The sequence below is a fragment of the Catharus ustulatus genome, chromosome 3 (assembly GCF_009819885.2).
Source record: "Catharus ustulatus isolate bCatUst1 chromosome 3, bCatUst1.pri.v2, whole genome shotgun sequence".
Classification (NCBI taxonomy): Eukaryota; Metazoa; Chordata; class Aves; order Passeriformes; family Turdidae; genus Catharus; species Catharus ustulatus.
Genome location: NC_046223.1, coordinates 22038250 through 22058346, shown reverse-complemented (window position 1 = coordinate 22058346; position 20097 = coordinate 22038250). Strand labels below are relative to the sequence as shown.

Here is a 20097-nt window from a genome sequence, read left to right as displayed (position 1 = left end):
GGCTAGTCTGAATACATAACAGTTTTGTATTTCTACCTAAGTTTAGGTAGAAGAGTTTCCAGCATCATAAAAAGTCACCATAATTTTCGGTATCAGGCTGATATTAGGGGGTGTTGAACCTGTAAGGGCCCCAATTACCTTTGAATCCCCCGATCTCAACTTTTTCACGAGAAATGAAAGGCATTTAGGTCACCTTAAAAGAGAATCAATGCTTTGAAGGCACAGAGGGGACTGATCCCCTGCTACCTAGTAGTCACTTAAGAGTTGTCCAAGTTAGAAAGATTGAACTATCTACACTTGGTCCCTACTGCTATTTTATCTAGGTCAATTTTGATACACTCTACTAGGATAGCATGGAGAATTGTCAGAATATCTCAGTCTGTAAAGCTGCAAACTGAATTATTTTCACACCAGAAAAAAAGGTCATTAAAAAGTTACACAAACATTAACATAAATCACTTGCTAGCTGAGACTTCACAAGTCTCTGGTTTCAGATGAGACAGGGCTTTGTAAGTGGGCTGAAGGCTTTCAGAGATGTCTATAACAAGAGGAGATCCAGACCTAATTATAATGGCATTGATACATACTAGTGTACCAGCATTTTTTGTAAATCACATCTCTTGCAGCATTTCTGATGGGTTCAAAATAGTCATGCACCAATCAGAATGCTTATTCTTACTCCCAAATCATCTAAATGCTTCATACAATTCTCAAGATTGGAAGGAAAGCAGAGATAGTAAAAAAGACAGAACAATCTGTATACTTTTAAACTCCTCTCTGGTTCTCAGACTTCAGCATGTTTATATTTTATTGTCTCATCTTGTTTAGCTGCCAGAGCTACACAATGACATTATGACAGGATAAAAAGCTGTGTTGGAAGGAATTAAAAATACTCATGTGCTAGTCTGGCTGGCCCACAGGCACAGAAGAAATTGGGGAAAAGGGAAGATATCTATCACTGCTTGCTTAAAATATTCTTTGAAAGAAATGCTGATGCACAGACTTTCACTTATATAAGGAAGGTGAATGATTTAATCAGGTAATGATGGATTCAGGTGACATTTAGTGTTCAGCTCACTGGAGGGCTGCCATCTTTGCACCAAAGCCAAGGTCCACAGGCCAGTGCAGATGTGAGCCTCCACCCTATCCTATAAAACAATAATCTTAGCTATCAGAAAGACGCTGAAAAGCCATAAAATCTTGTTTAATTTGCTTTCACTTCCTCCTCAAAAATGTATTACAGAAAACAGCTTTCAGAAATGCAAAATACCCTTTGGAAGCCACTTCAGTCACGTGCAATTTCAAATCAAACTTTATGTTGCCTTATCTGAATATACATAGCTAGCTCTATCTTTCTTGATTAAAACTTCTTGATTGAAAAATAAAAATACATTTACTGTAAATTGTTTGTACTTTTACAGATCAAATGGCTCAATAATGGGTCAACACTCCAAAGAGGCTAGAAAAACCTGAACACTAGAGGGATTAAAAACAACTCTGAGCAACCAAAAAGCTGAACAAAGTACAAAGCAGTTTGGGCAGGCTTTGAAGACAATAGGAACATCCCTGCAGAACTGTAGAGCTGAAGGCACTTAGCTGAGCAGCATAAAATGAGATGGCAGAAAACAACTGCATTTCAAGGATAGAGTATTTCCTATTTGTGTTAGGAGACATGCATAGGCAGCAACTCTCAGGTATGAAACTCAAATGATGAAACAGTGAGGGTCTGACTGCAGGGCTTCTTATTAACCACTGCTTTTCTCACCCTGTGTATACCCTGAAGACTGATGTCTCACTACTGTTCACCCAACAGTTTTTCCTCAAAAAATAAACTTAATAAACAACCCCCTGCCCCCACAAAAAAAAAATCGAGAACAAAGACTATTGAATGCAAAATATTTAGCTTTTGTGGAGAAAATTCAAACAGCATCCAAGGAAATTACAAATAAGATCTGAGACTTTTACAAGAAACCTTATGAGGATTGTGCAGGCTTTACATACTGTCTTTTCAGGCTCCTATAAAGAGTACAAAGACAACAGTCTGGACAATTTTGAAGGGAGGATGAAAGTTTTCCAGATGTAGGCTATTATTTTAGAGAGATAACATAAAACAGGATAATAAACTGTCTTTGAACCTGTAAGTCCTATCATCTCAGCCTTCTCCTGAAAGCAATAACACTATTTCAATCCACCTGCTGAAATGTTTAAGTTACGAGCACTGAGTAATTACATATTATTAATGAAAATGTGTACTTACTAGTCTTTATGATAACTGACCAAATAAAAACTATGAGTAATATATTTACATAAAATATTCACTACAAAATAGCTACCAAGTACAAGACCTCTGTGTCGAACACAAGACTTTGCACCCAGCTGACAACTGAAAAATTCTTTTTTCCCCCCCCTCTTTCAATGAAAGCTTGGAGTTTTCAAGATAATACAGTGCACAGCAAAAACTGTGAAGAGACCCTAAAAATCAATGGACCTGTAACTATTTTTAGATGTTGCTATTTTCTACTATCCCTGATGTTAAGCCAATTTTGGGAAGATTTGGCTGTGTGTGTATTTCTGTAAGACACTTGCAATCAGCCACCATGTAAATTATCCCAGAAGCAAACTGAGAGCTGCAGCTGAGTGAGTACTAGGCTGAGCAGAGAGAACATCCAGTTCTTCCATACCTTGTATCTCATAAAAGGGGCAGAACATCACTGCATTCTACTATGACCTAAGATGACATCAATTTTATATATTGAGCTCTTTTTTGGTGGGTCTGTTCTATTTTTTTTAGCCAGGAAATTGCTTTTTTTCTATTTTTTTAATATTATTGACTTTTATCACAATTATGCACACTTTACCAAAACTGCAAATGTATTTTTGGGCTATGTTAAAAACATATATTCTAAAAAGACAAAATTAATCCTTCTTATACGTCAAAAGAGGGTTCATTTAATTTCTTAATGTTTAAGAAAATGAGCAAGAATTGATTCCAGGAGGCAGGAATGGATGTTTTCTAGACTAAATTGCTAAATTTGAAAGGGAATCTCCACTACCCTTAAAAACAGGTGTATACTCTACATTAGAGTAATATTTGCCTTGGGAGTTACTAGGTGCACTGTGATGCTTCTGTCTTGTGTGAGATGCTGGTGGTGCACAAATAACTGTGCTGGCTCTTTGAGCAGCTGCCTGTGGCCTCCACCTACTGAGACCTCAAGAGACTCCTCTGGAATGGAAAGACTCCCATTGACTCAGTGGAAAGGACATCAGGCCTTACAAGAACACAGGATGTGCTTCATAATCTGACTTTATCTGCTCAGCCTTCCCCTCCCTGAAGTCAGGGCAGCTGTGCCCATAATTTCAACAGGAATAGCACTGAGGATCTACAAGTCTGAGTTCATTCAGTAAACTGAAGAATGATCAACAAAGGTTTGGGAAGTCATATGCTCTTTTTCATTGAATCTATAATAAAGTACCCACCACAATTAAGTTATTGGCATTTTAAAAAAGCAATTATTTGAGCTGAAACATGTTATCCCTACATATGCACACTTACAATATTTTACTCTTCAGAGAGCCTGGTTTTCTATTCTGCATTTCAAAGTCTGTTGCATTTATTTCTGTTTTCTTATTTGCAGTTATGCAGCAGCAAATTCATTTTAAAAACAAGTAGAGAGAGAGAAGGAACATAATATGAACAAGGAAGTGAAATGGTGCAGGGAAGAATGACCTCCAGAGCACTGGAACTAAATTCTATCAATTAGAACAAAAAACCTCAGGGGAATTATTCTTCATGCAAGCCTAAAGGCAGAATTTTCCCATTCAAATCACAAGGAAGCACCTTTTTCTTACATACTTTTTGTCACCTACCACAGCCCATGCTTTGATTCGCCCTAGTAGCTCCCATTATTTTGGATGGTATCTGAAAACTCTCAATATTTTTGCCAGTTTAGTTAGGACCATTGTTGAAGATGCTGCCATGACATTATGATGGGTAACATACTTCCTATTCTTAGTTTCTTCATTATGTCTTTTCTTTTCAATGCTTGGTTTTGCCCTGCTGCATTTTTTTTGTCTTCACAGCACTGTCACCTGCTGATGCAGCTCGTGCTCCAACCGCACTGAGACTTTTTGCACAGCTGCCAGTTCTAACTTGAGCTGCGTGGCCAAGTCCAGGTTGCTAATCTGGAGAATGACGTCTCTGCCTTGTGCTCCCATGCCCAGAAACTTGCTGTCTATGGTGTGGTGTAAAATTGCAGGTTACCTATTACTGCCAGAAGTCAACACTTCAATCAGTTTTTGTTTCTGTAGCATTTTTTTTTTTGGTGCTCAAAATGCAACTAATATAATCGTGCATCAATTCAGTCCTGTAGGACAGCTATTACACAGCAATTAAATACCATTTATAAAAACAGTTGCTAGTTGAAATTGGTGCTTGAAGTTCAGTAACCACAAAATACAAATTGCTTCAATAGAAACATTTTTTGAGCTTTTCTGAAAATGTCCTTGAAGGTCAAGTGAAATCACCTACCTCTTCTTTATTTATTTTTTTTATTTTTCCAAAACAGATACTTGAAATGAGCATACTGTTTCTGTATGTGTGCTCATTTTACATACAAACCCAGGCCACCATTATGAATCTTTGTTTACTGGTTGCCAGCAGTGTAACATTCAGCTCCTTTAGAACAACTGAAGTCTAATGCCTCTTTTTAGTGGTTGCATGGGCCTCTTAAAATGGGTACTTCTTGCTGGTAAAAGGCCCAAATCTCCCCAGCAGCAAAATGGAAGGGAGAATAATAAAATGGCCACTGCCTCAGCAATAGATAAGTCTAATTAACATCCATTATTTTTCCTTATTAATTTTACATTAAATAGGGAAGCAATATACTTTAAAATCTCGACCAAATGTGAAATTATGTGAAACTGAAGCTTGTTTTATATTCATTCTTAAAAAGAAAAGTATATCACCAGATTGCATTGCATTTCCTGAGAATTTCAGGTGCTCAACAAGTATGAAAATCAAGCAGGTTTTATTGAGGAGCTTAAATTTGGACTTAGCAACCTAATTTTAGTCTCTGAAGTCTGAGTTTAATTTAATGTGACACTATATTCCTGCACAGGCCAAGCTTGGCCTCATGTTCTTTAAATAAAGCACCTTCAATTTTACTTGAAAGGATGATATCTAAATCAAAGTAGAAGGTTATTCTGTCTCCATAGGTTCTGAAGCTAGAAAAAGCAGTCATGCAAATTTTCCCATTTGTACTAATTTATGCCAAAATATGTGGCATGTTTGTAATAGATATCAAGAGCAGATTAGTAAAAATACTGAGCAGAGACCAAAAGCTGCCAACTCACTCCCCTTAGAACATGATCTTACAGTTATTTGACGAACCCATTTAAGACCACTGTATATAGTAGGTGAAGGACCATTTATCAATACACTGATACGCACAAAGCACTACACCACTGTGGTTTTGTTCCAATTTTACATGCACTGGTTCTTTAACAAACATAAACTGCATTTCTGTAACAATTTGAGTGCAGCAGTGGTGTATCTAGGAGCAACACACAAGCACGATCCTGTGTGCCAGCCACAAGGTGTGCTCAAGAGGCGTCCACGACAACCTTCAGAAACTTTCTTTGCAACAATCACTCATGGGAATCCAGACAAACACACCAAGAAAAGAAATCTGAACATCCACTGGTTAGCTCCAGCGTTTTTCTATTTCTTGGAAACAAAATAAACATGGCATTGGGCTAAACAGACAAAACTGCCAAAGAAGCCCAAAGGGGTTTCTTCATGAGCAACATCTGTAGGGCCAAGTAGCAAGAAGAACGAAAAGGCAGAGCCTGAACTCCTAACGGGCTTCAGTCAAAGACTGTACATTTTCATTCTGAGCAAAAGAAAGGAAGCTTAGCAAATCACCAACCTTGAATTGTCCTCTTGAAGAAAGCCTTGCAGGCCTCGCAGGAGGCCACTCCATAGTGGTACCCTGACGCAATGTCGCCGCACACCAAACACAGTCTTTTGGGCATGGAGTTCAGCATGTATTCACACTTGGTCTGTGAGTCTTCGGCAATGGTGCTGGAGCAGTCATCGTACCGTTTCCTGACCGGCCCGTTGCCTCCGAGCCCTGTGGCCGAGGGGTAGAGGGGAGGCGAGTCCAGCCCGTTCTGATGGCCATTCATGGTGGAACTGTAGCTCCCGCTGGCGTCGGAGGAGCCACCGGGGCTGTGGTGGTTGATGCTGTCCGTCAGGGAGGCGGGGCTCGACGGTTCCGTCTTGATGTACGACGAACAGCTGGAATCAATGTGTCGATCTTTGCTTGACATTCTGCAGAGAAGCCTGCAGTGGGGACAGACAGAAAGAAGAATGCGCGTATTAAAGACAGTGCTCTTTAAGGCTGCTCTGGAAGGGTTAGGGACTTCACATCATTCATTCATTAGTCAATACTTCTTGTTCTACATGAAGGTAATCAGCATAAGGGCATGACAGAGCTTTGTCAAAGCTCCAGACAGGCAGTAAACAAAAACTTTAAAGGGACCAAATCCTTCTATTGTCCCCCCCCCACCTGCCCTCTAGGCTATGTGTCAACTTCACATCAACTCTAAATTCTGAACTTGTCAGCAAGCAAGTAAAATATTTTAAAATTCCTATTAGATGGCTTGGCTATTAAATGTCTTCATTTTTCCATCTACACTTTCTTTCTGTAAATTCAACCACTACCAGAAACAAATATTTTCAAGTGTGATCACATAAATGTTCCACTCTGTAATTAATATTTTTCAAGACACTTAACTAAAATATTTCCATCATCTATTGATCTGATCCAAGAGCTGAAGAGCAAGTCCCTTGCAATCTTTTTTTTTTCTTCATTATTATTGCTTTATTATAGATACAGCTATTTAGTAACGAAGTAGCACATCAACAGGGTACTCTAACAAATAATTACAGCAGCACTCCATTTCCACAAAATCTAAGTGAAATGATTCATCAACTGTGGCTGCAATTACTTTCTAGCCATTATCCTCAGCCTAACCAGTAATAACTACACCACTATCCCATATATCTACAGCTCTATAGGATCTGACATTTTATGTGTTCCATTCTTGGAGTAAAAAAAAATGTATTAGAGGAAATTTTACATAAAAGTTTTGTCTTTCAGAACATGAGATTTTGTCTTCTTAGTTCTCACAGTTTCAGAATTAAGGATCTGAAATAAAACCATACAATATCTGATACAAAAAATTAGTGCTTTCTGAAGGGAGGACTGGGGGAGAAATCTTTGTCTACTTCCATCCCCAGGTTTTTTTACTATTACGACATTTTGAGGTCAACAATAATAATTAAAAAGCTCTGATTCAGATATTATCTTCGTTTTCTCCAGCTGTGATTACCAGACCAGTAGCAAATGGCCTATCCAGCATTTTCCTGACTATACTCTCAAAAGCTGCCAAAGTTCAGATGATAGTTATGAACATTTCTTTAGAAACATCAACTACAGAAAAACAACTATCCCCTAAGACCACCTGGAGCTATGGATTTGTGTTTTCAAAGCAAATACGTAAATCCAAACAATTTGACTGACATAATTTTCTGAAATTATTTTTTAGATCTTGTCTTCATTTTCCACTTCTTTTTATTTAAGAATAAAAAATTATCATCAATTTCTACTTTAATATCTGGAATCAAATTCACCAATGGAAAAAAGACATAAACCAAAACAGTGGGGTTCTTTTACAATGGGGATGATGGAGATCAAAGCCCGACCCTTCATTAAAGATAACTGTTTAAGATGAGATTCACCCTAAAATCAGTGTCCATGGATTTTATTTAGACTTCTCAATTGTTGTGACTTTTAGTGCAAAATTCTATTGAAAACAACCCATGTGTATATTTGGAAAACAGCCAGATTGATGTACAGAAATGTTACCATCTAAACTTAAAATCAGGGCTTATTTGGGGAGGAGGAAGGAGCAAGCTATCTGGTGTCAGCAAATAAACCAAGGAAATGGGAAGGTTAAAGCCGTGAAAATATCTTATTACAGTGGACCACCTGCTTGTGTTGTCCTTTCCTCAAGAACTGGAGGGGGGGAAATCCCCTTGCCAGCCTGCAGTAGCGCGTGCCTTTTCTTCTGCATCTGCTGCCTTGTAGCCGTCACTGTTAATGAGTGCTGTAATTAATAGATAGCTCTCTCTTGTCTTTCTACTTGCACTCTGGGCTAAGCACTTTTCGCAAGTCAACGTTTGAAAGAAAGCGGGTCGGCACTGACTTACAGCAGCTCTGCGAATTCCTTTTAATTTAGAGCACTTACACCACCACTCCACTTATTACCTTATAATTACTGGACCGCTCTCACATACATTACGATCTTAGACTAGAGCTAGAAGTTATTAGGGTACTAAAACATGGTGTCTCTCCGTCTCTTTCTCCTCTTGCACTGACACTGAATTTTATACAGCTGTGATTACGATTATCAATTAACTTTCACATTTTACTAACTAATTTTTTAATATTATTTTTCTACATACGAAGATCCTTTTATTGACTAAACAGGTAGTTGGTTCTTTTTTCACCTCTTTTCTGCCAAGACATTCCACACATAAAGTTTCAAAATACAGCACTAGGAGTCACTGCCTATAGTCTGTCATAACCAGCTTGATGGCACATTCTTGTATGAAACTTATATTGCCAACTTTTAAAATCTAATTTGTGCAATAATGAGCCCGAATGTCACCCTTCCTGTTCCTGAAAAACAACCCATTTGTAATTATTTAGCTGGTCAACTGCATGTTGTTTTGGTCAGTACAGAAGTGGCTATCTCCCACTCCAAGCAGCCAGAACCAAAATACCATGTCAGTTCTAACAAGCAATAAAATCTGATCACCAGCGCTGCCCACGCTAAAGCCAGTCTGCTGATGCCTCTGAAGTAGCAGGTTCTGGTACTAACCAAAACAGAGCTGCTTTTGGCTCCAACTTCCACAGCACAGACCAGACTGGTACACACTGGCAACGCATAAACTCAGTTAAAACATTAACTGGTCCAGAGAAAAGCAAAAACAACAGCGCCTGACTCTGAGAACAAAAACTTTCTCAATCCCCAGAAGGTGAAACAGAGACAAGGCTGGGTACTGGGTGTGGGTGGGCAACAAGACACCTACGGCTTTCACTCCTTTACTGCACCCTTCTGAACAAAAGTAATTCAAGAGCCATCTAAAACGGATGGCAGGTGTGACCACCATCAAATTATCATGCTGAACATTTGGAATAATGCCTAAGCTAGATCTCTGTAAAATCCCTCCCTCAGTTCCCTCCTAATTACTACTTAGCTCGTTACACTGAAGAATTCCTAGACACCATTGCATTATAGTGTAAAACTACAGTTGGAGTTTAATTCTCTCTTCCTCTCTGTGTCTGAAATTCTACAGCTCTATTATTCAAGCCTGAAATATTCACAACTATCTATAAATTCAATTGTCAGCCAGTGGGTTTTATTCTAGACCTCACTTCAATCTAAAATTAGAGGCACTAAAATTCACATTAACTCTAAGAGGAATGTAGTGAATAAGACTTTATTTCAAAAGAACACCTTTTTGTCAGAAAGAGCTATTTTCAAGATGATGGCTTTATCTGCATTCAAAGAGAATAAGCCCAATTCCACATTGTGCTGTTAATGCAAAATTTTTAGGTCACATTGGATTAATAAAAATCTAAATTTAGTTAAGGTTTATGAATAGAAATAACATGTGTCATATAAAAATGTACAGTATTTATTTTAAAGCCTTGGTGGGGTTGTTTTTCTTCTTTACTAGATTTTAAGTCAAATAAATGGCAGTTCCATTTGTGGTGGGTTGCTCTGAATCAAGTTTTCTAAAAACAGGGAAATCTCAGGTAAACTTTCCTTTCAGTAGCTTCAGGAAAAGCAGTAACAGGCTCTAGAAGCATTTTCATGGGCATATACAAGAGAAAATACATAGGGTGCTGCAAGCCATGTCTAATATGAAATATACAGCATTAATTCTTCATGTCTACACTAAATTTACTTCAAAACTTCATTTAAGAAAGACCTGAAGCCAGGATCTGCTGGCAGAAAGATAAAATAACAGAGCACTGCAATAGCCAACTTCTTCTTTAAAATGGTCTTAAACAATAGCGAATAAATTGTAATGCTATGTGCTTATGAAAGGCTGAATATATTAAGAATTTATTAATGCAATCACATTCATATTTCCATCTACCTGCCACATTACTAATGATATTGACAGTGCTGACACTGGCTAAATCAGTATCAATATACAAGTGGAATGCAAAAATTAACTGCATCTGATTACGGTATATAGCCTTAAGAAAGAAAGTCTCATTCCAGCCACTGGGAGCTCTTTATATTCCATCTATATATATAACTGGTTCACAAAGTTACTTTTCCCTCATCTCCTTATTACCAATACCCAAAGGAGGTCAAAACAACACGCCAATACCTCATAATCCGTGAACACATTCCACATTTGTTTTCCAAGAAGGAAAAGCACTGCTTACAGCATCATTTGCTATTTCAGAGCCATGCAGCAGGTATCAGCAGCAGTAATAATTAGCTGCAGTAATTAAAGTCACCACTTTTAGTGCAGACCAACACTAAAGTCCACTTTTACCTGCACATTAAGTATTTTCTTTTCTTGGGAGAGAACTGCCCTATTTCCATAAATACCAGAATAGATGTTAGCAGTTGACATTTGTAATGACAGCTACTATGTGGGAGCGCCAGCAAGGTAGGTGTTATTATGCACACCTAACAGCACCAGCCATCTGATTTTCCTCCAATACCTTCCTCTCGCATGGATATCTACCAAAAAGGTCTTGCTATCCTCAGACTTCAACTGTGAAAGCCAATGCATTAAAGAATCTCTTTGTCTAAGTGACACAGTAAGTCTGCAGCAGTGAGGAATGGAAGCCAGATCCTCGCTTTGACTATAAATATCACATTTCCTTCTAAATACTGTGCTTACTTTCAGTATCATTTCACAGGTCTATACTAAAATCAGTAGATAAAAAAAGAGTCAGCATGTTCCAGCGAATTCCCATACTCGGTTTTCCTGACTGCAACAGAGAAAAAAAACATTTGTGTGCAAAGAAACCAAAACGTTGCTTCTCGCACCGACGCCCACGACAACACAAGACATTCACCAGGTCCTGTTAAAGAGCTGAGTAACAATTTCAGCCGAGCTGCTTTACACTGAGCATTTTTTTTCTGCTTCAGCTAATTGCACTCCAGTAAAGTGGTAAAATGTGAATCACTTAGTAGGAAAATGGGCACCAGCTGCTATTGTCAGAGAATGGAGACGCCGAAGAAAAGGAAAGTGACTGAATGAAGTGTCATGTCAGAAATCAACGGTGCAACGTGTGATTTGAGAAAACATGACTACTTTACAGAGACAGGGTGTCATTATGGCATCACAGTAATACGATGCTTTGACAACTGCTGGGTCTAACATATCATCATTGCATTAAGGTGCACTGGCTTAGTTGGAGGAAGGAAAAGAAAGGATTTCTTCTTTTAATAAGAAATATGGTAAGGCCTGCTTGGTTAACCTAGTGGGTGAGATCATTAATTCCAAAGTATTGCTAATCTTGTCCTATGGGTGCACAAACAAAACTGTTATTAGGCTCAAGGTCTCTAATAATCAACACACATGTACAACCACGTAGTAAGGAGCACCCAATGCAAAACCGAGTAGCTGTGGTGGTTTGGTGGGGGTATTTTTGAGGAGGTGGGGTGGGGGGGTTGTTAAGAAATGCTGAATGTTTCATTGCTTTTTGCAATTTCTTCTTTCTTTGATGTTTTCTTGAAACTTCCCCACTTCACCTTGTTAAGGAAAAGCAATGCAAGCCAGTGACTCCTTCCAGAGCAGCTGCCAAAGCCAGCAGCAGGCGGAAGAGAAGGAGCAATGCTTGAAGCCATCATGTTGTTACCAGCAGTGGCCTGAGTTAGTTGATGGCTGCTGACAGAGGATCCAGCTTCCCAAACAGTTGCTATTGCTCCGTATGCGATCCACCCAAGCTCTGCTAAAGCACTTCCTGCACACAAGGCAGTGGAAAACTGCACTACTGCGTGCTCATTTTCAGCTCAACAAAACAAGGCAAACAAACCATCATCTCTGACTCCAGATCTGCATCTCACCTGAGAGGCTGCAGTTTGTTTTCTGTGCTGCTTTTAAAAAAGCAAAATTTTCAAGTGGCTGACTTGCAACTTCTACAGACCCTCCTCACTTACCACATATAAATATTCCTTATTGCTTCCCGTTCTATTTCAAGTTGATTCCCCATGCGTCCTGGTTGATAAACTTTGTTAACAAGAAGGAAATGATCCTGAGATACCCCAATGTGTTGCAAATTATCACTGTTGACAGCTCCTACGTTTAAGGATTACATCTGATGCAACAATGCATACTAGTGTCATTTATCTTTAGCTCATTTCCTTGGATCTATTTCAACTGAGGGTGAGCATCTCTTGTTTATAGCTCTAAATACTGTAAGTGAGCAACTGGCAAATCAATAAAACTGTTAAATGCATAATAATACTGTGTAATTACTTACATGATGTTTTGCATAATTAACTGTCTGAGGTGTTCCTTGATATAATGGATACTCAGAGTATGGAATAACCTATAAGCCTATAAAACACACCCTGTTTATACGAACAGAAATTATGTGTAAAACTCTCATTCTAATAGTCCAAATCAGGCTTTGGCACTAAATGACAGAAAGCCTTCCTTTCCTGCCAAGTCTAAATCAATTCTTATGGCATTACTTCATAACTAACGTGATATTTCACTGATGATGACTATTACCCTGATTACTTGGAAGTAATGCAGTAATAGCAAAAATACACTTAGATTAAACAAACTACTGCTATTTAATCAATATTATTGAGACAAATTAAGTGTTTTAATAAGTCTGTATAGATGCACTAATGCTGGTTTAATTAAATGTATCCTTAGACATGCACAGGCTCTGCAGCATACAGATCCTATGGTTTGACAGACCATAACATAACTCTTCTGAATTTAAAAGCTGAAGCACTTAGAGGTAACACAATCTAAATCTTTTCAAACTGAAAAATTATTATTCTTTACATCAGGTGAACTTTTAGGAACAAAAATGAGGAATAATACTCAAAGACCTCACACCTTTGAGCCAAAACACCAGACATCTGAAAAGGTGCCAGCCCTCAGTGGCACAGTTGTCCATTGTACCCAATACATGTCACTGCAACACACTGGCACAAACAACTGAAAGGCAAAAAAAAAAAAAGCCTATTTTAAAAATTGCACCAGTGGCCTTATTTTTTTGCATGTGTTTTATGCAGAAAATATCCATTAGCTGCTATGCACTACTACTAGGCAGGCCACCACCAAAAGAAGTTTTCTGCAGGACTTGCCTACACATGTGGATCTTATGTCTTTAAGTAGGAAAAGATGCTTTTGCAGTATGCCCCGATGATGTAGTTTTCAAATACTTTAAAACAAAAAGAGGCAAATACTGAAAAGAAAGCAACACAGGGAGATGGCACTCAAAACCAAATCATTCCACAGTGCCTCAAAGTTAAACACAGAAGAAATTTATTGGGTTTTGTGCATATATTATGGTCCTGATACAATATAAACCTTGAGAAATACTTCATGCATCTACTCAGTTTTTAGTGTGCCCCTAACATTTTTACAGCTAGAACATGGCTGTTTTTTGAAGCTATAATCCTACCACTGTAATACCTTAGAGCCTAGACTTATGTTCTCTCATTTACTGACTTTTAGCCTGATGTTTTATATATATATATATTTTTTTTGTTGTTACAGTACTTAACATCCCTGAAAAGCACCAGCTCTGCAGCAAGAGAAGAGTTGAGAGCTGCACCAACTCACACCAGGAGAAATCCCATGCCCAAAAAGTTCCAATCAAAAAGGCTGTCATGTGACAATCAGAATGATGGTCCAGCCTCATCATATGTAAATCAGTAAACTGATCAGGAAGAGTAAGATTACATTAGTCCAAATGCAGACTAACAGTTCCTGTCATGTAACACAGCAAAAGCTCTGCTTAAGAAGTGTTTTTCTGTTATGGAACATCATTCTACTTGTGGTTGTATTTCAGTGGTATCAGGTGGAATCCACCTGATGTCTCCAGCTCCCAGAGGACATGGTAAAGTGTGAAGGAGTCAGCTATTAATTGTGAGGATTCTTTTTATTAAGGGAAATCAGCTGAAAGAGCAAAAGAAAATGAAATGCTACATTCAGCTACTTCAAGAGATAAAAATAAAAAACTACAAAAGTAAGTCAAGACTCATTCAAGAACATAACAGGCTTTCTAAAGAGGGATTATTCTGAAATGATTACAGCATCAAAAGCAGTTACTTGCACCAGTCAGAAAGCCAGTACTACAGATCAGAGACAGAGCTGTCATTCATCACTTTCCAAAAGGAAAAAGAAGACAAAAAAATGCCTTTAGTCTCAAGAGAGAGAGAGAAAGTTTGTATCATGAGATTTTTCACAATTTCTGGCAGCAATTTCGTTCTGTAGCTGAAAGGCAGAGTGTAGGTGTGTGCACACCATGTACCTGTCTCTCCACCCAGCTCCCTCACCGATTTTCTGCAGATTTATAGCAGAAGAATTATAATTTGCACGCCAGGCTCTGTTAAATTGGAGAACCGATTAGGGAGAACACACCAGAAATAGTATCAGAGAGTGAGCGTCTTAGAAGACTCAGACTAAAACTTATAAAGCAAGTGATCCTTCTGCCACCCCCTCACTCAGCTGGCTCCCAGTGTGTGCTGTCCTCCCAGACACATGCCACTGGATTTAAACACCCCCTACACATACATGTGCGCTGGCACACGCAACCAAAAAGCTACTTGGGGAGTGGGGAAATGACGTTTTCCTGCAATCAGTGTTTAAGTGAATGTTTGTCCCAGTGTGTTACACCATGCTGTCAGCAAGCAGCAGGGAGTCGTTGAGTTGTTACTACATTTGATTTGACTGCCAGTAGGAAGCTTTATTTCTACCAACTGTTAGTTGCCAGCTCTACAGATCTCCTAGTTTGAGAGGGTTTTATTTTTATTTTTTTCTTTTAGATACAGTCCATTATTTCTCTCTTTCATTCTGGGGACTTCTAGTGTATGGCAGAAGCACCTCCACATCTCCATGCACCACAGCAGTCCTTTCACTTACACTTGCTGCCTTACACACAAAAAAGTAATTGTATTAAGGCAACCATAAGTCAATCCTGACACACATCAAGAAAGTGATTTTTATATCTGGAACCTGAATGAGAGAAGCAAAGATTAATATTTATATAAGCAAACTGAAACAGGGTAATTTTATTCTGATCTTTTCTGAAAAAAATATGGGATTAGACTCTGAGGAACAGATAGTGAGAGATAACCAGGGTACATTTTCCTTCCAAGGAGAGGGTTTGCTCTCCAGATCTTTATATATTTCCCAGAGTTTTCAGTAGGGCTTTTTGTTTGCTTGTTTATTATTCACGTATATCCTGAAAGGTTTCTGCTCAGACAAGATCCTATAACTTTAACAGTTGTTTACAAGGCTTCCCCTTCCTACACAATAACGATGATTTTGATAATTAGGATCTAATTATAATGGATCTGACAACAACTTCCAACAAGAAAAGCATCTTTAGAAAAATGAAAGCATATGCATGAATAGTGCAAGGAGGTGGGGTGGGGGAGAGAAATACATCCCTATGAGACAGCCCAAGAATTCAGGCTGAATGGAAAAGTAATTAACACTAAAGAGCTAAAACAGTAATTAAAGAAAATTTCATTAAAGAGATGCAGGTGATTCCACTTTCCTAAATATGACAAGGTGCTGTATAAAAATAAAATAGCAGCCAGTTTCAGTGAGTGGAGCAGGAAAGCCATGTCTTTAACCAGATCAAATTCTCGAAATTGGCTGTCAAGACGGGATTGTTGTGATTTATACCCGTCTATCAAGCGCATGAAAGAGAGAGACAGGAGAGGAAAAGAGGCAAGCTGCTGTCGCTTCCATTCGCAAAGCACCTTTAATTTCCATGGCACCATCTGTTACCAAATCTAATTCACATTCCCTCCTAATCTGGTTTAGTTCTGTAATACTAATTCTTCCACTACTCTTATGAACATCGCTCTCAAGAAAAAGCTTTGGTCCCGGGCTAGTAAAAAATTGAATATTATACAGTTTAGGTTCTGGTGACTTAAGTGAAGCATGCTGCCATTAAAATGCACTCCTGGTAAAAGGATTTGTTTTCAGTCAGCGCAGAGATACAGAATTGCTCACATTTGAAAAAAGTCATGGGGGGAGGAGGGGAGAGAAAAAAAAGGGGAAAAAAAAATCAAGTCTGATGATGGGAAAGTAGGCTGTGGACATGAAAGCAGTGGTTGTCATAAAACACAATTGTTGTCAAGTTTAGTCACTCTCAGTACTGGCTATAAAATCACTTTGTCACGGTCTGATATTGAAAGCTTGAAACTGTATTTTAATAAAGAAACTAAAAGGAGTGAGATGTAAGATTCTACAAGAGAGAAAACATTCCTTTCAAATTATGAGAAGCATGTATCTGTAGGAAACCTAAAAGGTATGGACAAAAATTGAAAGGAGTTTAAAACAGTCTCTGGAGTGCCACAGTCTTACTTTTACCTACGTTACAATGACAAAAATCCCAGTCATTTTTGCAGGACTTTAAAATTAAATAGGGGACCAGGCCTTTTCTGTGGCTAAGTGTTCTCAGAGAGGGAGTCCCTCAGCTACTGGGTCTAGGGTTGACTCAGCTTTCCTGGCTCCCACACAGGGCTCTCTGACCAGATCACCTGAAATCAATATACAAGCAAGGCAAAAGACTGAGGCAAATCTTTCTAATCATAATGTTACAGTACTATTTATTAACAATGATCTTTAACTTACCGATTTTTAACACATTTCCAGAAAGGACCCCTATTTCACTCCTACAGATGCACAAAACAAAACACAGAAAGGTGACCAGCTGTCTAACACTGCTCAACAGGATGGTATCAGGGCACAGGAACCCTATCATGGTTTGGGAGAATTCCAGTCCAATACATTTTGTTTGTTTTCTATGGCTTTGATTAAAACATGCTTTGGAAGTTTGAATATTTATGTCTGAGAAGGGAACTTGCCTTCTACCTCAAAAGTGGGACTTTCGTTGTTTTGAAATATATAAGGGTTGGCTTTTTTTCTACATGGAAAACTTAACAAAATTCCCTCTGACTCCTAATTGAAAATGTTTATTTTTCTGTTAAATTAATCCAATTTTTTTTTTGTGAAGCCTTTCCAAACATAAAGCCTATGGCAAGAACAGCACTAGCCAGCACATAGGGTAATGTGTGAGCAATGTGTAGTTGCGAGTGGCCCATGGTTTTTATGATTGGGGTGAGGTTTTTGTAAGGATTTGAAATGGTAGAGGCAGACAATACTAGGAAAATAGTCTTTTTTAGATTCTATTTTTTTTTCTATTTCTATTTTTCAAATACTTTGATAAAGCATTTATCAAATACTTCACAAATGCAATTTATGAGACTATCTTGTTTTCTACAAAATGTGGAAAGAAGTGCTAGTTTTCATTATATAAAAGAGGAATTCACAAAAAAAAAATCCACCATTCCTTGTCTAAACAAATTTTTAACTGCTGTGAAACAGCCATGAACAGAGATGTCAGTTCTAAAGATGAACATGAATTCTGAAGAAGACTCCTCCTCCTCCAATATCACTGCTCGATTCTCAAAGTGCTTAAATTAACTGGGAAATTTTATGAACAGTGTTGGGTTTGTAATTATATTGGGAATAGTAGCCAGAAAACAAAATCAAATTTGTTCCAAATACAGCACATCATTGTGGGTCAAAACCTTGGGTACAGGGGAATAGACCCAGCAATTCTGAAGCTCTGCAAATTTATAGCAGCTAATGGTGCTATTCCCTAACCCAGTCCAGTGATTTCAGAGGGTCTAAGGTCCTGATACTCTTGATACACAAGATACAAGTGGATTACCATAACCTACTGCACCCAAAGAAAAGCACCCTGACATGCAAGGACTTGGAGAGCACAGCAGACTATTTATTTACTTGAACTAAAGCATTTGAGTGATGTGAGTGCTGTCTGTTAACAACATTTCCATCTCCACACTATGAAGCCCTGTAACAGTTTTAAGCGAAAACTGTAAGAAGAATTTAAAAAAACCTCTTCAATTGAATTCTACTCTTTCTTTGTTTAACTATCTTGACTCTGGAAGCACTGGAAAAAAGAAATAGACTAAACAAATAGTTTAGTATGTAACTTGGGTGTGGTACTGATGACCAAATTCAGCACATATTGAGATAAATCAGAGAATTCATGGAAGCAAAACCTATGCAGCTTAAGTCTTTTCTACTCTATCTTGAATTTTAATGTGTGATTACAGATTTTTACAAACAAATAAATATACTTTTGACTTTTCACAGCTCCCTGTTCTTCACATATTGCTATGTGTAATTCAAACCTATTTATGCCACTGGGTTTGCATGTCAGAGATTTGCCTCTGGAATCAGCAGCAAAGGTCAGGAAGCAAAGGCTTTCACTTCTAAACTGATTGCATTACTCCAGAAGTTTCCAGGATGAGCTTCTCGCAAAGTCCTGGTATTGCTTCTACTCTCAACTTTTGCCTTCTATTTTGGTGGGAGTCACAGGGAGAAGAAAGAAATTCAACATATTCCAGAAAAATCGTCTAAAGTAACAAATATGTACCTGCACAATTATAACATGTAGAACAGAGATGTTGCTACTTGCAGTTATAAAGCAATTTTATCAATACACCGAAATCATTACATGCTTCACCTGTGGCCACCTCTTCTGGAAAATGTCCATGAGAGACTTGTCCAAGAAAAGCTTTACATGAACAGATAAGCATTAATTACTCCATACTGCAAGCTGCAAATTTCAGCTGTATTTTAATGACATATTTGCTTCAATTATTTCACTGGTATTAAGTCTAGATTAAATATTTATTTCTTCTAAAGCTAAAAGTTTGTTTAAGCTGACTGTCCTTCAGTAAGGAGTGAAAGAAACACTGGCCTGAAGAAAGTGTGGCATTCCACCAGTAAGTTCAAATAACACATATCTGATCCAGACTAGTTTTGTGCCTCACCAATTTCAGCACAAGTTCAAGATGCTTGTCAAACCAAGGATCAGCCCTGATCAGTTAACAGGATGGCATTAAATGATGATTTTACCAAATTGGGAATCAGATTTTTGTCCCATGATGGAACAAAGATCTGGAATAAGAATCATTTCACTAGTATCTGCATAGAACATACACCAAATCTGCTACACTTCTTCCCCAGTTCTTTACACAGTAGAGGGTCTGACAGTAAATCTTTATACTACTACTGCTTCATGGAATGAATAGCCTGGTGTTCTGAAAAATAAATTATGAGCAACCAAGATAACACCCATATAGTCAAGACTTTAACTGCCTATAGTTGGAAGCTTAATAAACTGAAGGTGCTTGTGGAGATCAGCATGAACACCTGAAAGAGGCCACTCTCATCTACCCCTGGACAGCTGCATCATTCTGTAAAATCCAAAACAGGACATCAACTGGAACATCCGTCATAGGACAACAAATAATGATAGCCAAATGATGATGTGGGATTGGCTGACTGTACATTATACAGGCATGGTTATCCTACAGGTTGTATTAAATATGAGAGCCTGAGATTTATGTTATGGGTGATAAGGCCAAGAATGCTGTAAAAGTGAAAAAATATGGCAACAGTATGCAGTACATCACTACCAGGATAATTATTTATATAAAAGTTCCCATTCTTACACTTCCAACATGTAGGGATAAAATTCATATATTCAAAGAAGACATAATAATAACCTGTCATCTTGTGGTGATGGATATGTTTTTAATCCAAATGACCACAGTATCCACTCTACCTGTCATAAAAGGACACAACAGATTGAATTTTCCTTTCATAATTCTTTAAGTTGTAAGGGAAAAACACAGAAGCATGATAAGTGGCTCATTCCGGTGGACAAATGGACAGGCAGTAGTAAA

General features: G+C 38.1%; 1 protein-coding gene across 11 annotated transcripts in view; it reads right to left on the bottom strand.

Moving 5' to 3' along the window:
- The window catches only part of ESRRG (estrogen related receptor gamma), a 369900-nt gene that overhangs the window by 115078 nt on the left and 234725 nt on the right, over nt 1-20097 (bottom strand). For all 11 annotated transcript variants that reach the window (XM_033054604.2, XM_033054601.2, XM_033054600.2 and 8 more), the window contains one exon: nt 5928-6343. In XM_033054604.2, coding sequence (XP_032910495.1) covers nt 5928-6330 — 403 coding nt within the window. In that variant the 5' untranslated portion in view covers nt 6331-6343. The remainder of the gene's footprint in view (nt 1-5927; nt 6344-20097) is intronic.